This window comes from Hippopotamus amphibius, chromosome 15 (assembly GCF_030028045.1).
Source record: "Hippopotamus amphibius kiboko isolate mHipAmp2 chromosome 15, mHipAmp2.hap2, whole genome shotgun sequence".
In the NCBI taxonomy this organism is placed as follows: Eukaryota; Metazoa; Chordata; class Mammalia; order Artiodactyla; family Hippopotamidae; genus Hippopotamus; species Hippopotamus amphibius.
This window is the reverse complement of record NC_080200.1, coordinates 13,225,320-13,251,378: the sequence shown is the minus strand read 5'-3', so window position 1 is coordinate 13,251,378 and position 26,059 is coordinate 13,225,320. Positions and strand designations below refer to the sequence as shown.

Genomic DNA, 26,059 nt, shown 5'->3' with positions numbered 1-26,059 from the left:
TTGCAGGGTCGGTTTCTTTCTTTTCTTTTTTTTAAATGAGAATGGAGTTTTTTAATTTTTTTTTTTTTTTTTTTTTTTTTTTTTTTTTGGCTTCATCAGGTCTTGGTTGTGACACGTGTGATCTTCGTTGAGGCACATAGGATCTTTCATTGAGGTGCGTGCACTTCTCTCTAGTTGTGGCCTGTGGGTTTTCTCTCTCTAGTTGTGGTGCACAGGCTCCAGAGCACTTGCTCTCTGCAGTTGCGGTGCCAGACCTCTGGAGCACGTGGACTCTGTAGTTGAGGTGCATGAGCTCAAAAGCTGTGGCACATGGACTTCGTTGCCCCAAAGCATGTGGGATCTTAGTTCCCCACCAAGGGTTCGAACCTGCGATCCTTGCATTGGAATGCAGATTCATTACCACTGGACCACCAGGGAGGTTCCAGGGTTGGTTTATGATGAAAGCTCTCTCCTGGCTTGTACAAGGCCCCCTTCTCACTCTGTCCTCATATGACCCTTTCCTCTCTATGTGGAAAGAGAGAGATCACTGGTGTCTGCTGTCTTCTACCTCTAAAGCTTGAGCTCTGCACTCTACATCTCTTGGCAGCACCACTGCCCCTTTCACTTCACTCTTCCTTTGGCCTGTGTTCCCTTGACAAAGTGCTTCTGTGCTGCTCCCTAACTCTGCAGGTGCCCCACAATCTCTGATGTGGCTGTCCACCACCCTCAAGCCTCTGAGGCTTCACAGCCCATCGTGGGATTGATAAAGGTCTCCCCACATGGAGATATGAATCCAGGATAACAGCGACAGGCAGAAGCACCAAAGCATGTGGAGTAAGAAGGGCACATCCAATCACAGTACACTGTGGACATGGAGACCATGGTCAGAAGCCCCAAGGAAGAGAGGATGCCAGCTGCCAGCTGGGGACCAGAGAATGGAGGAGGGGAGGGATGGCTGCTGTCAAAAAAGGAAGAGCTCAGGAAACTCTGGGCATCTGAGGAGGAAGAAATCATTTCTCTTAACCATGGAGGAAAAGTGTTTCTGAGGGTCAATTTGCAGAATAAGCCTCCTCTCCCCTACACTCCCTTGTTGATGAAGGAGCACAGATGCTGGTATGCAATCCCCAGCTTCCATCCCTAATGGGCTGGCTGGGCAGACTCACCTACAGGGTTCAGGGCTACAGTTCCCAATGGCAACATCAGCAGCACAGAAAGTCCTGGGGCAGAAAGACAGGGTGACAGAAAGTAGAGTAGAGCTCCAATTTCAACCTCTGTCCCCAGGGCCACTGCCTCTCCACTAGGTAACTCTTGTCCTGCAGCCCACAGCTTTCCATCAGGATCCTGGAGGCTCCCTGCACCAGGCTCCTGCCCTTTTCATGGAATTGTAGACACAACCTTTCCCCTCCAACTCCTGGGATTCCCCAAGGCATGCCACCAACAGTCATGGCCCTCCTGGAACCTCATGTCTACAGGTAAGCCAGAATATAGGCAGACAGCTGATGACAGGGACAGATCTTAGAATCTGCAGTCTCTCCCAGTGGAGAGGATAAATCTCAAAGGAGAAATTCCTCACGTTGGTGTGCCTTTGTCCAGACCCAGAAAATGGTAGAAATCAGCTTTCTCTTCAAGGATTCCTTTTGCAGGATTACTCTTCTACCTGTTTTAGGACATACAAGTGGAGAGTGGATTTTAAAGTCAGCCCAAAATCTGAGTGCTAGACATTGCACTTACTGTATGACTTTAGTCACTTCACCTTTTGAATCTCAGTTTGCTCAGCTGCATAATGGGTATTATAACAATGAAAATAGGGACTTCCCTGGTGTCACAATGGTTAAGAATACACCTGCCAATGCACGGGACACGGGTTCTATCCCTGGTCCGGGAAGATCCCAAGTGCTGCAGAGCAACTAAGCCCATGTGCCACAACTACTGAGCCTGCACTCTAGAGCCCTCGAGCCACACCTACTAACCCCACGTGCCACAACCATTGAAGCCCTTGTGCCTAGAGCCCGTGCTCCACAACAAAAGAAGCCACTGCAATGAGAAGCCCATGCATTACAGCGAAGAGTAGCCCCTGCTCTGCACAACTAGAGAAAGCCTGCATGCAGCAACGAAGACCCAACTCAGCCAATAAATACATACATAAATAAATAAATAAGCAAAAGAGGGGAGTTTCTGAGAAAACAATGAAGTCTTGGAAATTTAAAAATATATATATGAATGCCAAATTTTCTTTAAAAAATGAAAATAGAATGCTAGTATTATATAACAATATGGTTGGGATTCATTGAGATGTTAAATGAAATTGCTCGGTAAAAATAAAAAGGGAAAAGCAGTCTTTCCTCTTTTTCTCTGTACTGCTTTCCTGACCTAAGATACACTTAATTTTGAGGCATACTCAAGGATCTGACCATCAATAACTTTCTTGGCCTGGGTCTGCTAATGACAAGATTCCTTCCTTTTTACTGGTTCCCATTCTCCCCAGTAATCCTTCTTCCCTTCCCCTATGTGGCACATCATGATGTTCTAGTGAGCGAATTCCACAAAAAGACGGACAATTTGTAACTGTGACATTGGGCCCCCAGTATCTTCATCTGCAAAATGGTAAGTATAAGAGTCCCTATTCGTAAGATATTTGTGAGTCTATGATTTATGGAGAAGAAGCCCTGGAACACAGTAAGTGCTTAATAAATCTTAAGCTTTGGTCACACTCTCCTTGAGTCCCTTTATTATCAAGCAGGACAGTGCAACTTCAAAAAATTATCCTCACTATTATGTTTCTTTTGTGGAACTTCACTATTTTATTCACAAATGCAGATATACATTCTCTAAGAATTAGAAAAAAATAAATAAATGAGTAAATAGGAGGAAAATAACCTTTAGTCCCACAGCTTTGATCTTTGGAACTCATTCAACCTCATAGAAGGATGGTCTTTCCTTAAAAACCAGTTCTCTTTGTGGATGGACCTAGAAATTGTCATACACAGTGAAGTAAGTCAGAAAAAGAAAAACAAATATCATATATTAATGCATATATGTAGAATCTAGAAAAATGGTACAGATGAACCTGTTTTCAGGTAGAAATAGAGACACAGATGTAGAGAACAAACATATGGACACCAAACGGGGAAAGGAGAGGCAGGATGAATTGGGAGATTGGGATTGACATATGTATACTAATATTTATAAAACAGACAACTAATGAGAACCTGTTGTATGGGACAGGGAACTCCACTTCACCCTACAGTAGAAACTAATACAATATTGTAAAACAACTATACCCCAATTTTTTCTAAAAATCACCATACTTAGTAAGAAAGAAAACAAAACAAAAAAACAGTTCTCTTGATTGTCTTAAACCCACTCCACACACACACACACACACACACACACACACACACACACACTCAATATTACTCTCTCCCCTTCCTTTTGTTGACGAATGCCTAGAAAGCAATATTGAAGGCAAGTACCTGCATTTCATCACTTCCTTCACATTCCTGGGCACTACCTATGAAAATGAGGGGTCCAGGGTCAGAAGCAGAGGCCGAATCTGTGTAAGTCAAGCCCAGGTGAGTGCCTCGGGTATTCCTAGCCAATAGCATCACTTTCAATAGGCTGGCACCAATAGAACACCCGCTACAAGTATGAATGAGCTTGGAAATCCTTCCCCTGTCAAGCCTTGAGATGAGACCACAGCTGCAGCCAACAGCTTGACTGAGGCTTTGTGAGAGACCCTGAGCAGTGGACCCAGCTAAGCCGCACCCATGCTCCTGACACAGACAAAGCCGTATAATAAATTTGCGTTGTCTCAAGCTGCTAAGTTTGGGGGAAAATTTGTAATGCAGCCATTAATTTTTTTCAATTTTATTTACTTATTTATTTATTTTATTCCTGGCTGCGTTGGGTTTTCATTGCTGCGCATGGTCTCTCTCTAGTTGTGGCGAGCGGAGGCTACTCTTTGTTGTGGTGTGTGGGCTTCTCATTGCACTGGCTTCTCTTGCTATGGAGCACTGGCTTTAGGCACATGGGCTCAGTAGTTGTGGCACACAGGCTCAGTAGTTGTGGCTCATGGGCTTAGTTGCTCTGTAGCATGTGACATCTTCCCGGACCAGGGATTGAACCCATGTCCCCTGCATTAGCAGGTGGATTCTTAACCACTGCACCACCAGGGAAGTTCCAACGCAGCCATTAATATATAATACACCCCATAACAGAAGTCTCCCTAATGAGGTTCTAAATTATCTTCTCAGCCTTATCTTCTCCTCCACACCAGAGTATGCTCCTCTCACACCTGAGTGTTGGAAGGCCAGAACTTATCTTACCCTGCTCCTGCCTCAAGGAGGCTCCAACTCCTGCCAAGAAATGAGCTTTTCTATGTATTGGACATCATGGGGAATATAGCCAATATTTTGTAATAACTGTCAGTGGACTGACTGGAACATTTCAAAATTGTATTAAAATTTTTTAAATTTTTTAACTGATGACCATAACAGTGCCAAGGAGCACAGCTGCAATAAGGTGTCTGTCTGCATTTCCACTATAGACAAGCCTCTATTTTGGAGTTCATAACTCAACCAGAGAAATAGCTTTGCATTGAATCAAGAAAAAAAAAAAGGTAACAATCCTTTCTAAGCCAAGCCTAAATGTCAGCTCTTTAATAAAGAAAAAAGCCTTAGCAGGTCTGAAAGCCCAGTTTGGTCAGTCCTCCTCAGATACGGCTGCCTGTGCAAGGGTTGAGGTTGCCCACTTGCAGTAAGTCCCCAGTAGAATACAATGAGAAGGGAATGAGTAGAGGGACCTTGCGGCTAACTCAGCCCATGGGTCCCCTGAACTTAAGGTCACCTGTGAAGTGGGCTGAATAGTGTATTAGTCACCTAGGACTGCCATCACAAAATAGCAAAGACTGAGTGGCTTAAACAACACAAATGTATTTTCTCACAGTTCTAGAGGCCAGAAGTCCAAGATTAAGATGACAGCAGGATTCGTTTCTGGTGAGAGCTCTCTCCTCAGCCTGTAAACGGCCACCTTCTTGCCATGTTTTCATATGGCCTTTCTTCGAGGCACACACTCCACATATGTCTTTCTCTTCCTATAAAAACATAAGTCCTATTAGATTAGAACAACACCCTTATGACCTCATTTAACCTTAATTATCTGTTTAAAGTCTCTATCTCCAACAATAATTTTACTGGAGGCTAGGGCTTCAACATACGCATTTAAAGAAGACAAAATTTAGTCCATAACAATTGTATCCTCTGAAAATGCATGCCTACTCCACATCTCAGAATGAGATCTGATTCCAGAATAGGGCCTTTGCATGCATAATTATTGATGGATCTCAAGATGAAATCATCCTAGATTAACAAGGTGGGCCCTGGATCCAATGACTGGTGTCCCTATAAGAAGAAGGGAGGACACAGTGAGACAGAGAAAGACGGAATAGGCCATGTGAAGACAGAGACAGAGATTGAAATGATGCTGCCATACGACAAGTAACATCTGGGGCCACCAGCAGCTGGAAGAAGTAATGAAGGATTCTCTTCTAGAGCTTTCAGGGGAAGCATAGACCTTCCAATACCTTGACTTCAGACTTCTGGTATGGAACTGTGAGAAAAATTTCTTTTGTTTAAAGCCACCAAGTTTGCTGTGCAGTGGAAGCTAACACAACATTGTAAAGCAACCATACTCCAATAAAAAATTAATTAATTAATAATTAATTAAATATTTTTTTGAGAAAGGCATCAGCTTTGTGATAATTGTTACACCAGCTGCAGGAAATTATTACTACCTAGAACTTAGATCTTAATCTAGGATACAGGCTCTGGGGCCAGCCTAGTTCCATCACTTACTGTGTGTCTTTTGGCAGGTTACACAGCTTTTCTTTGCCCCAGTTTTCTCATCCATAAAATTGGGATAATAACAACACTTACCCCACAAGTCTGGTATATGGATTAAATGAGTAATACTCATAAGCTACTTAATAGAGAAACTCTTACATAGTATGTGTTCAATAACTGTTAGTAGCATTAATACACTTATGCAGGTATTATGGTTGGAAATCAGCTTTTCATCTATGAATGAAATCAATTATGACTGGATTTGTATCCAATAATCTATTCCAAATTTTTCCTTTCAAGATTGAAATTCTTTACAAGAGCCAGGACATGGAAGCAACCTAAATGCCCATCAACTGATGAATGGATAAAGAAGATGTGGCACATATATGCAATGGAATATAACTCAGCCATATAAAAGGAATGAAATTGAGTTATTTGTAGTGAGGTGGATGGACCTACAGTCTGTAATACGGAGCAAAGTAAGCCAGAAAAAGAAAAACAAATACTGTATGCTAACTCATATATGGAATCTTAAAAAATGATACTGATGAACCCAGTAATAGGGCAAGAATAAAGATGCAGATGTAGAGAACGGACTTGAGGACACATGGGTAGGGTGGAAGGGGGGTGAAGGGGAAGCTGGGATGAAGTGAGAGAGTAGCATTGACATATATACATTACCAAGTGTAAAACAGATAGCTACTGAGAAGCTGCTGCATAACACAGGGAGATCAACTCTGTGATAGGTGATGATTTAGTGGGCTGGGATAGGGAAAGTGGGAAGGAGTCGCGGAGGGAGGGGATATGGGGATATATGTGTAGGAGCACCTGATTCACTTTGTTGTACAGCAGAAACTGGCATAACAGTGTAAAGCAATTATATTCCAATAGAGGGCTTACAAAAAATCAAAGGAAAAAAAAAAGATTGAAATTCTGAGCTCCTCAAGCAATTTCTTTTTCCTTTTCTCATTATACCCTTCCCTGAAATGTGACACCCAGAGTAGGAAATATATGAGTTTTGGTAACATATATGTGATTTTACATATTGGTTTATGTCATGGACTCTTGAGTATATTATATGTAAATATCTACCTTTTCAACTCTGTGAAGGCAGTAGCTTCATTTTCTACTCCCTTTACAATCTCCATACCATGTAGCTCAATATTTTATGTGCAGAATTTGCACAAGAAAAGTGGCCACTGGTCAGATATTGCGTATCCCACAGCAGACTAATAAGAACTGAGGCTACATAAGTGATAAATGTTTCCTCACAATCAGCAAACAAATTAGAAAGCATGTACTGAGCACCTACATACTCACCAGGCACCAGAGAGAATAAAACAATAAAGAAATGAAAGTTGACATCTCAGGGAAGTCCTCCTCCATTCTACACAATGTATTTCAGATTATCCAATGGCCCACAAACAGCCAACAGATTAACCACATCAGATCTTTGTTAACATGTTTAGGGAGAGAGAGGTCATAGATTTATGGGATTTCATCCAAAGCAATAATCCCATGGGTAGAAAAGTGAAAAATCCCATAGAAGCTCCAAGTCTTTCCCTTGACCAAAGTGCCATCCTCTTCTCTTCAAGAAGCTAATACAAGTAAAATCCTATTTTCCCCTTTATTCTTTTACTTCTCCAGAGAGTGCAAAAAAAAAGTCAGGAAAAAAAGCAAAAAAGAAAAAAAAGGAAAGGATTCTCAAACTGGATAAATAATTTCCATATCACATTTGGGGGGTATAAAACAGATTCAATGGGGTGCATGAAGTGTGTAGATCATAAGTTCCCAGCTTGATGAATTTTTATGTGTGTGCAAACCTATGTAACCAAGCAATCAGGACATAAAACATTTCTACTCCCCCAGAAAGCCCCCTTTACATCTTCCTGGTTGATAGTTCCCCTAAGTGGGCACTATTCTGACTTCTCTCACCAATGATTATTTGTTTGCTGTTTTTAAAAATTCCCAAAGTGTTTGAAATGAATCATACATGTTGTTATAATCCTACCTTCCTGGAAGAAATGGTAAATAGCTACTCCTCATGGTACAGAAGCAATCAAGCTCAGTTGCAGAGAACTTTTGATTTTTGATTTTAAGTAAAAACAAAAAAATTCCTATTCAAGTAAAGCACGTGAGAATTCATATGTGCAGGTTCCCTAGATAAACAGACAGGAAATATCCAGCATGAATGCTTTCTTCCTCATATTTTACTATCAGACACACAGATCTGCTTTTTATTCTTGACATTACAAGTAACAGTATAGCCAGCCTACTTGGTGGTGGTTCAGGTTTCCTATTATTAAGGAGCAAAGGATGAGATTGCCCCCAAACACCCCCCACACAAAACAAAAGGCAGTTTTGTGAATAGTTCATTAAGGGTTCCCACAACTCTTTAAAATTAGCAACAATCCACTGGTATTCAAAGAGGAAATGTGTCTGATATCATGAAACTAGTGACTAGCAGGGCCAACAATCAGATTAAGCAAAGCCTGTGCTCTTTCTACTAAATAGCTCTCTTGTCTAATTAATATAACTCGAGTGCACACACAGAAACACAGAAAATGAAAAAGAAAATAACTGGAATAGAGAACCTAGCCTAGTGCCTGGAAATACACAGGGATGGTCATCAAATGTGAGCTTTATGGCATTATTTGTAAGATGAAACCTGAGGGATGGATAGGCAGTTGGCAGTGTGGGCTGAGGGACAAGAAGATGGAGAATCTCAGAGGTGGATTTTCTTCCAAATAAGTAACTGGGATCACATGACTACAATTCTTCAGGGCTAGGCTAGGAAACGTGAACTTCTTCCTGAGAGCAGTAGAGATCCAAGAAAGAATCTTAGTCAGGGGAAGGATGTTTGGAAGTCCAGAATCTATGGGAATTGTGTATCTGTGAGGAGGGTAAGCTGGAGGTCAACACAAACGCCAGGCCACTCTACACTGGGGAACAAGACTCTAACTGGCATCCAGCCACAATTAGGAAACTCCCTGAGCAAGTCTATTCCTACAAAGAAATCAAACAAACTTCCAAACAACAAAGAAAAAAGGGTTTCTCTGTTAAGCCACCAACATTGGGGTGATCATGAGAGCATCACCTGCATCTCTCCGGTCACTGGGTATGGCTGTCAAGCAGCAGATTGATGTGGGAAAAACACAGCTTCAACATGCCCTCTCTGAGGAGTCACGGAATTGAAGGACTCCCAAAACTAGAAGTCAGGTATCTCCAGAGTCCCCGAGCTGGAAGTGCAGGGGCTGGACTCAGAACCGGAAGCCCACAGGTATGGTGATTCTTTCTCCATTGGAATCTGTTCACCTTGGGATTCAGGTGTCCAGAGAGTAGCAGTTGAGTAGACATGTATTAGGATTCTTGGGGTCTGAGCATGCCTGATGCCTAGCCTATGGTTCAGGATCTGGTGTTTTGGGGAATTAAATAAATAGGAATCACAGTGTGGATGGACCCAAAAAAAAATTATAAACTTGAAGTGGTCACATAATCAATGGACTCTGAGGAACCAGGAGGCAAAGGCTTGGCAGACTGACCCTGCAACCCAGCATTCTTCCAGTGAAGGGCATGGTCTCCTGAGGTATCTCATTATGAGAAACACAGAACTCAAAATCCAGGGCTCTTTCCCCAGGCTGGCACTATAGAACTGGTATAAAATCCCTGTGATGGATACTAGGCCCCCCCCACCAGGAAGCCTGCACAAGCCACTGGACCAATCTCCCCGCTGGGGACAGAAAACAGAGTTAAGAAGAACTGTGACCCTGCAGTCTGAGGAAAGAAAACCCCAAATACACTAAGTTAAACAAAATGAGAAAACAGGGAAAGATGCAGCAGAAGAAGGAATAAGGTAAAAACCCACAGGACCAAACAAATGATGAGGAGATAGGCAGTCTACCTGAAAAGGAATTCAGAATAATGACAGGAAAGATGATCCAAGACCTCAGAAATAGTGTGGAGGCACAAATGGGGCAAATGAAAGAAATGTTTAACAAGGAGCTAGAAGAACTAAAGAGCAAATAATGATGAACAACACAATAACTGAAATTAAAAATACTCTAGAAGGAATGCAGAGCAGAATAACTGAGACAGAAGAACAGATAAGTGACCTGGAAGATAGAATGGTGGAAATAACTGACATGGAGAATAAAGAAAAAAGAATGAAAGAATGGAGGACAGTCTCAGAGATCTCTGGGACAACATTAAATGCACCAACATTCAAATTATAGGGTCCCAGAAGAAGAAGAGAAAAAGAAAGGGTCTGAGAAAATATTGAAGAAAATATTTGAAGAGATTATAGAGATTATAACTTCCCTAACATGGGAAAAGAAATAGTCATTCAAGTCCAGGAAGCACAGAGAGTACCATATAGGATAAACCCTAGGATCAACCCAAGGAGAAACACACTGACACATATTAATCAAACTATCAAAAAATAAATTAAAAGAAAAATATTGAAAGCAGCAAGGGAGAAGCAACAAATAACATAAAAGGGACCCCCCCATAAGGCTAACAGCTGATCTTTCAGCAGAAACTCTACAGGCCAGAAGGGAGTGGCAGAATATATTAAAAGTGATGAAAGGGAAAAAACTACAACTAAGATGACTCTACCCAGCAAGAATCTCATTCAGATTTGAAAGAAAGAGAAATTAAAAGCTTTACACACAAGCAAAAACTAAGAGAGGCCCTCGCTGGCACTTCCGGCGCGGCCCACCTCCACTGATCGCCCGCGGAGCCCGGCCAGCCTCTGAGCACCTGCTGTGGGCGTGGCGACGCCATAGGGCACCTTGATAAAGCAGCGCTGAAGGCGCTGCAGCCATCCAACTTCAGAAATGAAAGTTCATTAGCATCAACTCTGAAGACGCTCCTGTTCTTCACAGCTTTAATGATCACTGTACCTATTGGATTATATTTCATGACTAAATCTTACGTTTTTGAAGGCGCCTTTGGAGTGTGCAATAGGGACAGCTATTTCTTTGCTGCTATTGTTGCAGTGGTTGTTGTCCACGTGGTGCTGGCCCTCTTTGTTTATGTGGCCTGGAATGAAGGCTCACGACAGTGGCATGAAGGCAAACAGGATTAAAGTGAACATCACCTTTTGATAGCACTAAATTGATTTTTTTAATGGTAAACGCATCTGGGATATTGATGATTTCAATAAAGTTGACAGAACATGTTAAAATCAATCTTATGGAGTCACGTTTGACTAGTGTATATTTTGATCCTTCTAAAACAATAGTTTGCATCATCAGTTTTAACTGTATGAGTCTCTCATTTGCCAATGAGAGTTTGGAAAAGTTAAATTGGTTACAAGTATGTGGTTATAAGTATGTGAAATTACACATTATACTGGGAAGAATTTGATTATCTTACAACAAAAAAATGTTTTCTAGTATTTTGTCTTTTGCTTGGCTTTGAGTTTTACTCCTCTGGATATATTCAGATGTACATAGTTGAGCAAATCTAAACTTTATTTTTCACTGGAAAACTTTCCCTAAGTATCAAGAAAATATCAGGTCATTGGATTTGGGGTTGTAAATGCCTATTGAAAGTTGCTTAAATTGTGGCCACTGGAATTAATCTGAATGTCACTGAGAAATTTTGCATCAAGTGTAATCCCTAGTCAATAGAAATCATTCATTACATTATTTCATGGGGAAACTAGGCTGAATCACACCCATTCATGTAAAAGGACCAGGTTTATTGAAGAATGCAGATAGCAAAGCAAAGAGCTAGCCACCTGGGCACCTGGCTTGTTCCATAATGGCCCCTTGCAGGCCAGCCTCCTGCTTTCAAATGAAGTCTTTAATGATCGGCTTTGCTCTCTCATTCAACAAAGAACTTATGCTTTAATTATAAGGTTGTGTAAACTCCGTTTAAATTTGTTTTTCCTACTTTTTAATAATGTATATGAAGGAATTTACATTTAAGTGTGTTCATTTTTGCACACTTAGGGAGTGTAAAAATCCTGAAAATAGATTATTTTTATCGCCCAGGAAGTATTCTTGGAATTTCTAGTTTTTTAAAACAACGCTGTTACATCCCAGATACGTATAGTTAGATAATCCTTGAGGTCCCTTCTGATAGAAAAAGACCCTGTGGTTTTACTTCAATATCCTTGGTCCGTGTTCTTTCTAGCCACTTGGTACTACTTCTGTGTAATATAAAAACACACCCAAAAAAATGCATATTAAAACAGGAAGAAAATTTAAATTCCCTGTAATGTTGCCACCTGAAGGTGAACACTATTTTGGTTTACATCCTATGTGCATTTCTTAATGCTAGTTTGATGCCCACTAAAAGTTTGGTTTAAGTTCAGATTCTGCCAGTTTCACCTAGAGGCTATTTGCATTTTTTCAGATGCTGTTTTCTTAAAAAGCACATTCTACCTTTACTCTTTTAACTAGATATCTGATTCTAAAAATTTCCTGTCATTGATAATTCCTAATGCAATGGCTCTTGCTGTGAGTGTTTGCCATTACTGATTTTGTTTGTTCACCCCTATTTTTGATGTTGTGGAACTGGACTAAAGGAGAAGAGAGGTAGTTAGGCATAAAAGCAAAGAAGGCATTTGTGTTTAATTGTTGAGAAAAAATAAAAGATGATTATTGTAGGACTATTTTATTCTTGCTTATAGTTAAATGTTATCTACAGTTTAAATGTCTTAAGCAGTTATTCTACATGTAAAATGTTTTCTTAAAAAGACTACAGTTTTGGTATAAAATTGTAAATATTTAATATGAAATTGTAGAATACTTCAGTTTGAGTCTACTGTACTGTATGGTAGATTTCTAGATGGTCCCCTCTTTAGATGCCTTGTTGTACTTAGGATTTGACCACCTAATTTCTTTTTCTATAATGCCAAGGTTTTTCTTGTACTTTGGGGATCATATGCTATTTGTAAAATACTAATGTCAAATATTAAATTATTTTGTTTGATTTCAGACATTTGCTAAGTAGATAATATGAGCGTTTTTCTGCAAGTATTTAAACTGGGGATTCATGCAAAAGCAGCTGTAATTTCCTCTTGGAAAAGGTACCAAGCATTTGAAAGTTAGAATCAGATGCTAAAGTTGATATTTGGGATTATTACAATATAGACTTGTTTTCAAATCAGTTAATATTTTCTTAGGGTTTTAACTGTTAACTTATTAGTTTGCTGCTGTTGAAATAACATGGTATTTGACAAATAGACTTATTTTTCAAGATGTCTCAGTGATTTCCTCTTGTACAATGTATACACTTCAGGATGTATAGAAAGGAAAGCTACAATTGAGTCCTTGTATAAATGTTTTAAGGTAGGAATATATTCACTATTGTTTGAAAATTGATTGTAAGTATAACCTCAATTAGGGAGTGTAACTTGAAGTGTCAGTAAAGGCTACTGATTTAACACATGACCCTTCTTCACCTCACCTCCCATTTTGCTCCCCCAGAGTATAATCTTTTTTCTCATTGTGCTAAAGAACGAAAAGTCTGCTGTAGAATGCATCTGATATCATTAGCTCTTCAAGTGGATACCATTTTACATGTGACAGCAGAATTCTGTTTTGAGTTGTTATTGAAGAAATTTAAACCCTCCATAAAAATAAAAAACAACCTGTGTTTCATGGGAATCTAACAGAAATATACGGTAAGATTATTTTCATCATGAAGATCTCATCAGCTTTGCCCAAAAAGCAACTGCTTGAGTTATTTGGTGTTTATTTTCCGTTTTCATATAAATTTTATATATACAGCTAGAGCACCCAAGGAGACCAGTAAAAACAGTTAAACAGGGTGTACCCAAGGAAAGATGAAAGCTGAAGCTACATGAGACAAACAAGTTGTATCCTGTTTTAAATGTATCTAGTGTATATTTCTTGTCTCCAGACAAGTTCATGTTTATTGTTTTATTTATGCTCAAGTGAAGTTGTAGATTGTTGTTAGGCCCATTTTATAAATACTTTGCCTATTTGTCACTTGTTAGGTCAGCAGCATTTGTCACTTCTTAGGTCAGCAGCAGATTTCTCTGCTGTCAGGCACTCTGTGCTCCATCAGAGCAGTACAATTTTATTAACTCAGATGCTTACATTTAAGATAGTTTTTGCAAGAGCTGGGCTGAAGCTACACATTCATAACTTGACAAGATTTCTTTTCCCTTTTTGTAGGGGAGAAAGGGTCACCTGAGAATATAATTATTCTCATGGACTTTGGGAACCTAATAATAAATATTACATGTAACCTATGAACAGATTAATCCTTTATATGTTCATTAAAATAGTCTGGAATTCCTCAACTTACCGTCACTCCTGGCCACACTTTCCTTGCCTGTTTTGTTGCTACGTGTACTTGAAAGTAATATCTGAGTTCCTTCGAAGATGTTCTATAGGTCATATTTGTCAGTTACACAGACTAGTCTTCCTTTTTCTCCAGTTCAGTGAAGTCTCACTGAACAGTTATAATAGCAATAGCTAACATCTGCACAGCACCTTACAGTTTGCAAAGAACGTTCACATTTTCTAGTTTTGTTTTTTTTTTTTTTTTTTTTTTTTTGCATAGTGAACCTGTTACGAGATTTCTCTTGACCTTGATGCTGAGTGTTAGAATCTTTTAAGTCACTAGAGTCACTGAATATGCTGTAGTCTTGGATAGTGCCCTAACAAGGGGCAGAGTTTAGATGCACTACCTTGAAAGCTGCGTGTAATTATCAAAAGGGGGGGCTTGAGTTCTCTAGCCACTTGAATCACATTTACTTTTGTAAGTGGTGCTTTTTCTAACTGTTATCTGGATGAGTTTTGTATTCATTATATTCTAACCTGTAATTTGTATAAATCTACCATCTGTTGTCATTAAAAAAGTGTTCTTAATGCCAAAAAAAAAAAAACTGAGAGAATTCAGTACCACCAGACCAGCTTTACAACAAATGCTAAAGGAACTTCTCTAGGCAGGAAACACAAGTGAAGGAAAAGACTTACAAACCCAAAACAATTAAGAAAATGGTAACAGGAACATACATATTGATAATTACCTTAAATGTGAATGGATTAAATGCTCCAATCAAGATATACAGATTGGCTGAATGGATACAAAAGCAAGACCCATATAAATGCCAGCTACAAGAGTCACACTTCAGAACTATGGACACAAACAGACTGAAAGTAAGGGGATGGGAAAAGATATGCACATGGAAATCAAAAGAAAGCTGGGGTAGCAATATTCATATCAGACAAAATAGACTTTAAAATAAAGACTATTACAAGAGACAAGGAAGGACACTACATAATGATAAAGGGCTTGATCCAAGAAGAAGATATAACAATTGTAAATATCTGTGTGCCCAGCATAGGAGCACCTCAATACATAAGGCAAATGCTAAAAGCCATAAAAGGGGAAATTGATAGCAACACAATAATAGTAGGAGATTTTAATGCCCCACTTACACCAATGGACAGATAATCCAAATAGAAATTAAATAAAGAAACACAAGCTCTAAATGACACATTAGACAGATGGAATTAATTCATATTTACAGGACTTTCCATCCAAAAACAACAGAATACACTTTCATCTCAAGTGCACATGGAACATTCTCCAGGATAGATCACACCTTAGGTTACAAATCAAGCCTCAATAAATTTAAGAAAATTGAAATCATATCAAGCATATTTTCTGACCACAATGCTCTAAGAGTAGATATCAATCATGGGGGAAAAAACTGTAAAAAAAAAAAAAAAAAAAAAAAAAAAAAAAACCACACATGGAGGCTAAACAACACACTACTAAATAATGAAGAGATCACTGAAGAAATCAAAGAGGAAATAAAAAAATACCTAGAAACAAATGACAATGAAAACATGATGACCGAAAACCTATGGGATGCAGCAAAAGCAGTTCTAAATGGGCAGTTCTCTGCAATACAATCCTACCTCAAGAAACAAGAAAAATCTCAAATAAACAACCTAACCCTACATCTAAAGCAATTAGAGAAAGAAGAACAAAAGAGTCCCAGAGTTAGCAGAAGGAAAAAAATCATAAAGGTCAGATCAGAAATAAATGTAAAAGAAATGAAGGAAACAATAGCAAGGATCAATAAAACTAAAAGGTGCTTCACTGAGAAGTTAAACAAAATTGATAAGCTATTAGCCAGATCCCTTAGGGGAAAAAGGGAGAAGACTCAAATCAACAGAATCAGAAATGAAAAAGGAGAAGTAACAACTGACACTGAAGAAATACAAAGGATCATGAGCGACTACTACAAACAACTATATGCCAATAAAATGGACAACCTGGAAAAAATGGACAAATTCTTAGAAAAATACAAACTGTCAAGACTGAACCAGGAAGAAATAGAAAATATAAAAAGATGAATCACAAGCACTGAAACTGAGACTGTGATTAAAAATCTTCCAACAAACAAAAGCCCAGGGCCACATGGCTTCACAGGCGAATTCTATCAAACATTTAGAGAAGAGCTAACATCTATCCTTCTCAAACTCTTCCAAAGTACAGTAGAGGGAGGAATACTGCCAAACTCATTCTATGAGGCCACCATCACCCTGATACCAAAACCAGAAAAAGATGTCACAAAAAAAGACAATTACAGGCCAATATCACTGATGAATATAGATGCAAAAATCTCAACAAAATACTAGCCAACAGAATCCAACAGCACATTAAAAGGATCATACACCTTGATCAAGTAGGGTTTATCCCAGGAATCCCAGGATTCTTCAATATATGCAAATCAATCAATGTGACACACCCTATTAACAAATTGAAGGATAAAAACCACATGATCATCTCAAAAGATGCAGAAAAAGCTTTCAAAAAAATTCAACACCATTTATGTTAAAAAAAAATCTCCAAAAAGGGGCATAGAGGGAACCTACCTCAACATTATAAAGGCCGTATATGACAAACCCATAGCCAACATCATCCTCAATGGTGAAAAACTGAAATCATTTCCTCTAAGATCAGGAACAAGACAAGGGTGCCCACCCTCACCATTATTATTCAACATAGTTTTAGCCACAGCAATCAGAGAAGTAAAAGAGAAAAAGGAATCCAAATTGGAAAAGTAAAACTGACACTGTTTGCCGATAACATGATTCTATATATAGAAAATCCTAAAGATGCTACCAGAAAATTAATAGAGTTAATCACAGAATTTAGTAAAGTAGCAGGATACAAAATTAATGCACAGAAATCTCTTGCATTCCTCTACACTAACAATGAAAAATCAGAAAGAGAAGTTAAGGAAACACTCCCATTTACCATTGCAACAAAAAGAATAAAATACCTAGGAATAAACCTACCTAAGGAGGCAAAAGACCTGTACACACAAAATTATAAGACACTGATGAAAGAAATCAAAGATGATACAAACAGATGGAGAGATATACCATGTTCTTGGATCGGAAGAATTAACATTATGAAAATGATTACACTACCCAAAATAATCTACAGATTCAATGTAATAACTATCAAATTACCAATGGCATTTTTCACAGAACTAGAACAAAAGTCCCCGAATAACAAAAGCAATCTTGAGAAGAAAAAACGGAGTTGGAGGATTCAGGCTCCCTGACTTCAGACTATACTACAAAGCTACCGTAATCAAGACAGTATGGTACCAGCACAAAATCAGAAATATAAATCAATGGAACAGGATAGAAAGCCCAGGGATAAACCCACTTACATATGATCACCTTATCTTCAACAAAGGAGGCAAGAATACACAATGGAGAAAAGACAGCCTCTTCAATAAGTGGCACAGGGGAAACTGGACAGCTACTTGTAAAAGAATTAAAGTAGAACATTCCCTAACACCACACACAAAAATAAACTGAAAATGGATCAAAGAGCTAAATGTAAGGCCAGACACTATAAAACTCCTACAGGAAAACATAGGCAGAACACTCTATGACATACATCAAAGCAAGATCCTTTTTCACCCACCTCCTAGAATCATGGAAATAAAATCAAGAATAAACAAATGGGACCTAATAAAAGCTTTTGCACAGTGAAAAAAACCATAAACAAGACAAGAAGACAACCCTCGGAATGGGAGAAAATTGCCAATGAAGCAACTGACAAAGGATTAATCTCCAAAATATACAAGCAGCTCATGCAGCTTAATACCAAAAAAGCAAATAACTCAATCCACAAATGGGTGGAAGACCTAAATAGACATTTCTCCAAAGAAGACATGCAGATGGCCAACAAACACATGAAAAGAAGATCAACATCACTAATTATTAGAGAAATGCAAGTCAAAGCCACAGTGAGGTATTACCTCACACTCGTTAGAATGGCCATCATCAAAACATCTAGAAACAATAAATGCTGGAGAGGGTGTGGAGAAAAGGGAACCCTCCTACACTGTTGGTGGGAATGCAAAGTGATACAGCCACTATTGAAAACAGTATGGAGATTCCTTAAAAACCTAAAAATAGAACTACACACATGACCAGCAATCCCACTACTGGGCATATACTCTGAGAAAACCATAATTCAAAAAGATACATGCACCCCAATGTTCATTGCAGCACTATTTACAATAACCAGGTCATGAAAGCAACCTAAATGTCCATCAACAGATGAATGGATAAAGAAGATGTGGCACATATATACAATGGAATATTACTCAGAAATAAAAAGGAGTGAAATTGAGTTATCCTTAATGAAGTGGACAGACCTAGAGTCTGTAATAGAGTGAAGTAAGTCCAAAACAGAAAAACAAATACTGTGTGCTAACACATATATATGGAATCTAAAAAAATGGTACTGATAAACTCAGTGGCAGGGGAAGAATAAAGATGCAGTTGTGTAGAACAGACTTGAGGGCATGGGGGAGTGAGGGAGAGGAGAAGCTGGGACAAAATGAGAAAGTAGCATTGACATATATACACTACCAAATGTAAAGTAGATGGCTAGTGGGAAGCAACTGCATAACACAGGGAGATGAACTCGATGATTGGTGAGGACCTAGAGGGGTGGGATAGGGAGGATGGGAGGGAGGCTCAAAACGGAGGGGATATGGGGATATATGTATAAATACAGCTGACTCACTGTGTTGTACAGTAGAAATTAGCACAATAGTGTAAAGCAGTTATACTCCAATAAAGATCTGTTGGGAAAAAAAATGTCAGTGCAACATTTTGTTTTTGTTACAGCAACATCCTATTTCTGATAAGAACTTCTGTGTCGGTTATCTACCGCTACCTAACCACCTTATTTGCTCATTCTGTGAGTCAGCAATTTGAGCATGTCTGAGGATTGGTGCTGACCATCATCAAAGCCCCTCTCTCCATGTGGGTGTCTCATCCTAGAGGAGGCTGGCCCAGGCTTCTTCACACTGCTCTCAAGAGTCTAACCACAGCTGAAAGAGGGCAAACGCCAATGTGTGTTTTTCAAGTTCGATAATGTTCCATTGCCAAAGTCACATGATCAAGCTCATCTTCAAGGAGTAGAGAAATAAACTCCACCTCTTGATAGGAGGAGCATCAAAGTCACATTGGAAAGAGATGTTCACAGAGGGATAAGAGAAATTATTGCAGCAACAATCTACCACATCATTATTCACCAAAAAACAGCAAATTAAAAGACAGGAAACCACTTACCCACTAATATGACTAAAAATAAATTGACTAACAGTAGCATGCATTGTCAAGGATGCGAAGCAAATGAAACTTTCATTCATTGATAATAGAATTATAAACTGTTTCAACCACTTTGGAAAACTGTTTAGCAACATCTACTGAAGCTAAAGATATGCTTACTCCATGACCCAGTAATTCCACTCCTAGGTTTTACACCCAACATATGTTCACAATAAGACTTCACAAGAATATTCACAGCAGCTTTATTCATGACACCAAGACCTAGAAACAACCCAGTGTCCATAAACAGAATGGAATTTTTTAATCGTGGTATATTCAGACAATGGACTATTACATAGCAATTTTAAAAGAGAATAAACTACTGATAATGTGACAAAGATCAATTTCATGGACACTATATTAAGTGAAAACACCAGACACAAGAGGGCATACTGTGTGGTTCTATTTCTCAGAAAAGGAAAAATAAATCTACAGTGATAGAAGTCAGAATACTGGTTAACTCTGGAGATAGGGCTTATTGACTGGGGTAGGGCCCAAGGGAACCTTCTGAGGAGATGATGTATTTTATATTTGATGTGGGTGGCATAGACATATAGAAAATTCACTAAGGTGTACACTAGCACTTGTGAAATTTTACATAAATTATGCCTCAATTAAAGAACTTTAGGGGGAATTCCCTGGTGGTCCAGTGGTTGGGACTCTGTGCTTTCACTGTCAAGGACACAGGTTCAATCCCTAGTTGGGGAACTAAGATCCCGCAACCTGCTTGGGAGGAGGGTGGTGGAAGAACTTTAAGCCACAAAAATAGAACTCTGTGAGTATAGGTAAAAATGGAGAATAGCCCCCAGGGGTGAAGCTCTGTAGAGAGCCAGACTCTGTCACTTACTACCTGCATGACCTTGGTTAACTCACCTCGATTTTTCAGGCCTCAGTTTCCTCATCTGTGAATTGGGGACAATTCCACTACCTTCCTCAAAGTCTCATTGTGAGAACTAAATAACTTAAAAGATGCAAAGTTTAGGGTAGTAGCTGATACCTAATAATAGTAAGCTCCAAATAATTGTTTGCTGTTATGATGATGAATGGTTGAATATTCATGGCTAGGGAGACAGATGGTTGCTATAAGAATAAAGGGAGCCCCCTTCCCTTCGGCGTGCTGGACGCGGCGTCGGGGCGGCAGGCGCCTGTCCGGTGGCGTGTTCTTATCCTCGGGTCGACGCTCCTCGTGTTCATAGTCTCCGAGCCTCTGAGCCTGTGCAGCCCCCCGGGGTGCGGGGCCGCATACCCCGGGCCCCGTGGGCGCCCACGCAGGGGCGCCTGGCCAGCCAGTGGCCGTGCGCTGGAATTTGAGAGACAGCCGAGTGGAGTCTGTTGAACCCGGGCTGCTCTGCTTTCTGTCCCGAGGCTCTTCTGACTTTGCCAACCCGAGGCCGGCAGTATCTCTCTCAGCTCACACCATGCACAGCTTTGACGTGTTCACTGAATATTCGTCTAATCCAATACTTGGACATTAGTCTGAGGCTTGGACAGTCTTCCATAAACACCTCTATCACCAGGACAAGCAACCCCAAAAGCTTGGACAACCATGAGGAAACAAAGAAACACCATGCAGGCAAAGGAGCAGGAAAAAAACCCACAAGACCAAATAAATGAGGAGGAAATAGGAAAAATGCCTGAAAAAGAATTTAGAGTAATGATAGTAAAAATGATACAAAATCTCGATAACAAAATAGAGAAAGTACAAGAAACAGTTCATAAGAACTCAGAAAAACAAACAGCAATGGATAACAAAATAACTGAAATTAAAAATACTCTAGATGCTATAACCAGCAGAATGACTGAGGCAGAAGAACGAATAAGTGAGTTGGAAGATAGAATGGGAGAAATAAATGCCACAGAGCAGGAAAAAGAAAAAAAAATAAAAAGACTAGAAGACAGCCTCAGAGACCTCAATGATAACCTTAAACGTACCAACATTCGAATTATAGGCATCCCAGAAGAAGAAGAAAACAAGAAAGGGTCTGAGAAAATATTTGAAGAGGTTATACTGGAAAACTTCCCCAACATGGGAAAGGAAATAATTCACCAAGTCCAAGAAGCACAGAGAGTCCCATACAGAATAAACCCAAGGAGAAATACACCAAGGCACATATTAATCAAACTAATGACAATTAAACACAAAGAAAAATAATAAAAGCAGCAAGAGAAAAGCAACAAATAACATATAAGGGAAAACCCATAAGGATAACAGCTGACCTTTCTACAGAAACTCTGCAGGCCAGAAGGGAATGGCAGGATATACTGAAAGTCCTGAATGAGAAAAACCTACAGCCAAGAATACTCTACCAGCAAGAATCACATTCAGAGTCAATGGAGAAATCAAAAGCTTTCCAGACAAGCAAAAGTTAAGAGAATTCAGCACCACCAAACCAGCCTTACAACAAGTGCTAAAGGAACTTCTCTAAGTAGGAAACACAAGAAAAGGAAAACACCTACAAATACAAACCTAAAACAATTCAGAAAATGGTAATCAGAACACACATGTCAATAATCACTTTAAATGTAAATGGATTAAATGCTCCAACCAAAAGACACAGACTGGCTGAATGGATACAAAAACAAGACCCTTCTATATGCTGCCTACAAGAAACCCACTTCAGACCAAGGGATACATATAGACTGAAAGGAAAGGGATGGAAAAAGATATTCCATGCAAATGGAAGTCAAAAGAAAGCTGGAGTAGCAATACTCATATCAGACAAATTAGACTTGAAAGTAAAGACTATTAAAAGAGACAAGGAAGGGCACTACATAATGATCAAGGGATCCATCCAAGAAGAACATATCACAATGGTAAATATCTATGCCCCCAATATAGGAGCACCTCAATACATAAGGCAAATGCTAACAGCTATAAAAGGGGACATCGACAGTAACACAATTATAGTGGGAGACTTGAACACCCCACCTACATCAATGGACAGATCATCCAAACAGAAAATAAATAAAGACACACAAGCTTTAAATGACACATTAGACCATCTCGACTTAATGGATGTTTATAGGACATTCCATCCAAAAACGACAGACTACACTTTCTTCTCAAGTGCACACGGAACATTTTCCAGGATAGATCACATCTTGGGTCACAAATCAAACCTCAGCAAATTCAAGAAAATTGAAATCATATCAAGCATCTTCTCAGACCACAACGCCATGAGACTAGATATCAATTACAGGAAAAAAACTGCAAAAAATACAAACACATGGAGGCTAAACAATTCACTCTTAAACAACCAAGGAATCACTACAGAAATCAAAGAGGAAATCAAAAAATATCTAGAAACAAATGACAACGAAAACACAACAACCCAAAACCTATGGGACGCAGCAAAAGCAGTTCTAAGAGGGAAGTTTATAGCAATACAGCCCTACCTTAAGAAACAAGAAAATGATCGAATAAACAACCTAACCTTACACCTAAAACAACTAGAGAAAGAAGAACAAAGAAACCCCAAAGTGAGCAGAAGGAAAGAAATCATAAAGATCAGAGCAGAAATAAATGAAAAAGAAAGGAAAGAAACCATAAGAAAAATAAATAAAACTAAAAGTTGGTTCTTTGAGAAGATTAACAAAATTGATAAACCATTAGCCAGACTCATCAAGAAAAAAAGGGAGAAGATGCAAATCAACAGAATTAGAAATGAAAAAGGAGAAGTCACAACGGACACCTCAGAAATACAAAAGATCATGAGAGACTACTACAAGCAACTATATGCCAATCAATTGGATAACCTGGAAGAAATGGATACATTCTTAGAAAAATACAATCTTCCAAGACTCAACCAGGAAGAAATAGAAACCATGAACAGACCAATCACAAGTACAGAAATTGAGGCAGTGATTAAAAATCTCCCAACACACAAAAGCCCAGGACCAGATGGATTCACAGGTGAATTCTATCAAACATTTCGAGAAGAGTTAACACCTATCCTTCTCAAACTCTTCCAAAATATTGCAGAAGGCGGAGCACTCCCAAACTCATTCTACGAGGCTACCATCACCCTGATACCAAAACCAGGCAAAGATGTCACAAAAAAAGAAAACTACAGACCAATATCACTGATGAATATAGATGCAAAAATCCTCAACAAAATACTAGCTAACAGACTGCAACAGCATATTAAAAAAATCATACACCACGATCAAGTGGGGTTTATCCCTGGGATGCAAGGATTCTTCAATATACGCAAATCAATCAACGTGATACATCATATCAACAAATTGAAGGATAAAAACCATATGATCATTTCAATAGATGCAGAAAAAGCTTTTGACAAAGTTCAACATCCATTTATGATAAAAGCTCTCCAGAAAATGGGCATAGAAGGAAATTACCTCAACATCATAAAAGCCATATATGACAAACCAAAAGCCAACATTGTTCTCAATGGAGAAAAACTGGAAGAATTCCCTCTAAGAACAGGAACAAGACAAGGGTGTCCACTCTCACCACTGTTATTCAACATAGTTTTGGAAGTGTTAGCCACAGCAATCAGAGAAGAAAAAGAAATTAAAGGAATCCAAATTGGAAGAGAAGAAGTAAAATTGTCACTCTTTGCAGATGACATGATATTATATATAGAAAACCCTAAAGACTCTACCAGAAAACTGCTAGCACTCATTGATGAGTTTAGTAAAGTAGCAGGATACAAAATTAATGCACAGAAATCTCTTGCATTCCTATACACTAACAACGGAAGAGCAGAAAGAGAAATTAAGGAAACTCTCCCATTCACCATTGCAACAAAAAGAATAAAATACCTAGGAATAAACCTGCCTAAGGAGGCAAAAGATCTGTATGCAGAAAACTTTAAGACATTGATGAAAGAAATCAAAGACGACACAAACAGATGGAGGGACATACCATGTTCCTGGATTGGAAGAATCAACATCGTGAAAATGACTGTACTACCCAAAGCAATTTACAGATTTAATGCAATCCCGATCAAATTACCAATGGCATTTTTCACAGAACTAGAGCAAGAAATCTTACGATTTGTATGGAAACGCAAAAGACCCCGAATAGCCAAAGCAATCTTGAGAAGGAAAAATGGAGTTGGTGGAATCAGGCTTCCTGACTTCAAACTATACTACAAGGCCATAGTGATCAAGACAGTATGGTACTGGCATAAAAATAGAAAGGAAGATCAATGGAATAGAATAGAGAACTCAGAAGTAAGCCCAAACACATATGGGCACCTTATCTTTGACAAAGGAGGCACGAATATACAATGGAAAAAAGACAGCCTCTTCAATAAGTAGTGCTGGGAAAATTGGACAGCAACATGTAAAAGAATGAAATTAGAACACTTCCTAACACCATACACAAAAATAAACTCCAAATGGATTAAAGACCTACATGTAAGGCCAGACACTATAAAACTCCTAGAGGAAAACATAGGCAGAACACTCTATGACATACATCAAAGCAACATCCTTTTTGACCCACCTCCTAGAATCATGGAAATAAAATCAAGAATAAATGAATGGGACCTCATGAAACTTAAAAGCTTTTGCACAGCAAAAGAAACCATAAACAAGACTAAAAGGCAACCCTCAGAATGGGAAAAAATAATTGCCTATGAAACAACGGACAAAGGATTAACCTCCAAAATATACAAGCAGCTCATGCAGCTTCATACCAAAAAAGCAAATAACCCAATCCACAAATGGGCAGAAGACCTAAATAGACATTTCTCCAAAGAAGACATACAGATGGCCAACAAACACATGAAAAGATGCTCAACCTCACTCATCATCAGAGAAATGCAAGTCAAAGCCACAATGAGGTATCACCTCACACCAATCAGAATGGCCATCATCACAAAGTCTGGAAACAACAAATGTTGGAGAGGGTGTGGAGAAAAGGGAACTCTCCTGCACTGTTGGTGGGACTGTAAGTTGGTACAGCCACTATGGAAAACAATTTGGAGGTTCCTTAAAAAACTACAAATAGAACTACCATATGATCCAGTAATCCCACTCCTGGGCATATACCCAAAGAAAACCATCATCCCAAAAGAAACTTGTACCATAATGTTTATTGCAGCACTCTTTACAATAGCCAGGACATGGAAGCAACCTAAATGCCCATCAACAAATGAATGGATAAAGAAGATGTGGCATATATATACAATGGAATATTACTCAGCTATAAAAAGGGATGAGATGGAGCTATATGTAATGAGGTGGATAGAACTACAATCTGTCATACAGAGTGAAGTAAGTCAGAAAGAGAAGGACAAATATTGTATGCTAACTCACATATACGGAATCTAAAAATGGTACTGATGAACTCAGTGACAAGAACAAGGAAGCAGATACAGAGAATGGACTGGAGAACTCGAGGTATGGGAGGGGGCGGGGGGTGAAGGGGAAACTGAGACGAAGCGAGAGAGTAGCACAGACATATATATACTACCAACTGTAAAATAGTCAGTGGGAAGTTGTTGTATAACAAAGGGAGTCCAACTCGAGGATGGAAGATGCCTTAGAGGACTGGGGCAGGGAGGGTGGGGGGGACTCGAGGGGGGGGCGTCAAGGAAGGGAGGGAATATGGGGATATGTGTA

At 39.1% G+C, this 26,059-nt stretch overlaps 1 protein-coding gene across 1 annotated transcript; it reads left to right on the top strand.

Moving 5' to 3' along the window:
- The first annotated feature begins 1,441 nt into the window (after positions 1 to 1,441).
- On the top strand, positions 1,442 to 10,905 carry LOC130836239 (vacuolar ATPase assembly integral membrane protein VMA21-like). Its single transcript, XM_057708305.1, has 2 exons — positions 1,442 to 1,451; positions 10,604 to 10,905. Exons 1-2 carry the CDS (start codon positions 1,442 to 1,444, stop codon positions 10,903 to 10,905), a joined length of 312 nt encoding a protein of 103 aa, XP_057564288.1.
- Positions 10,906 to 26,059: the final 15,154 nt, after the last annotated feature.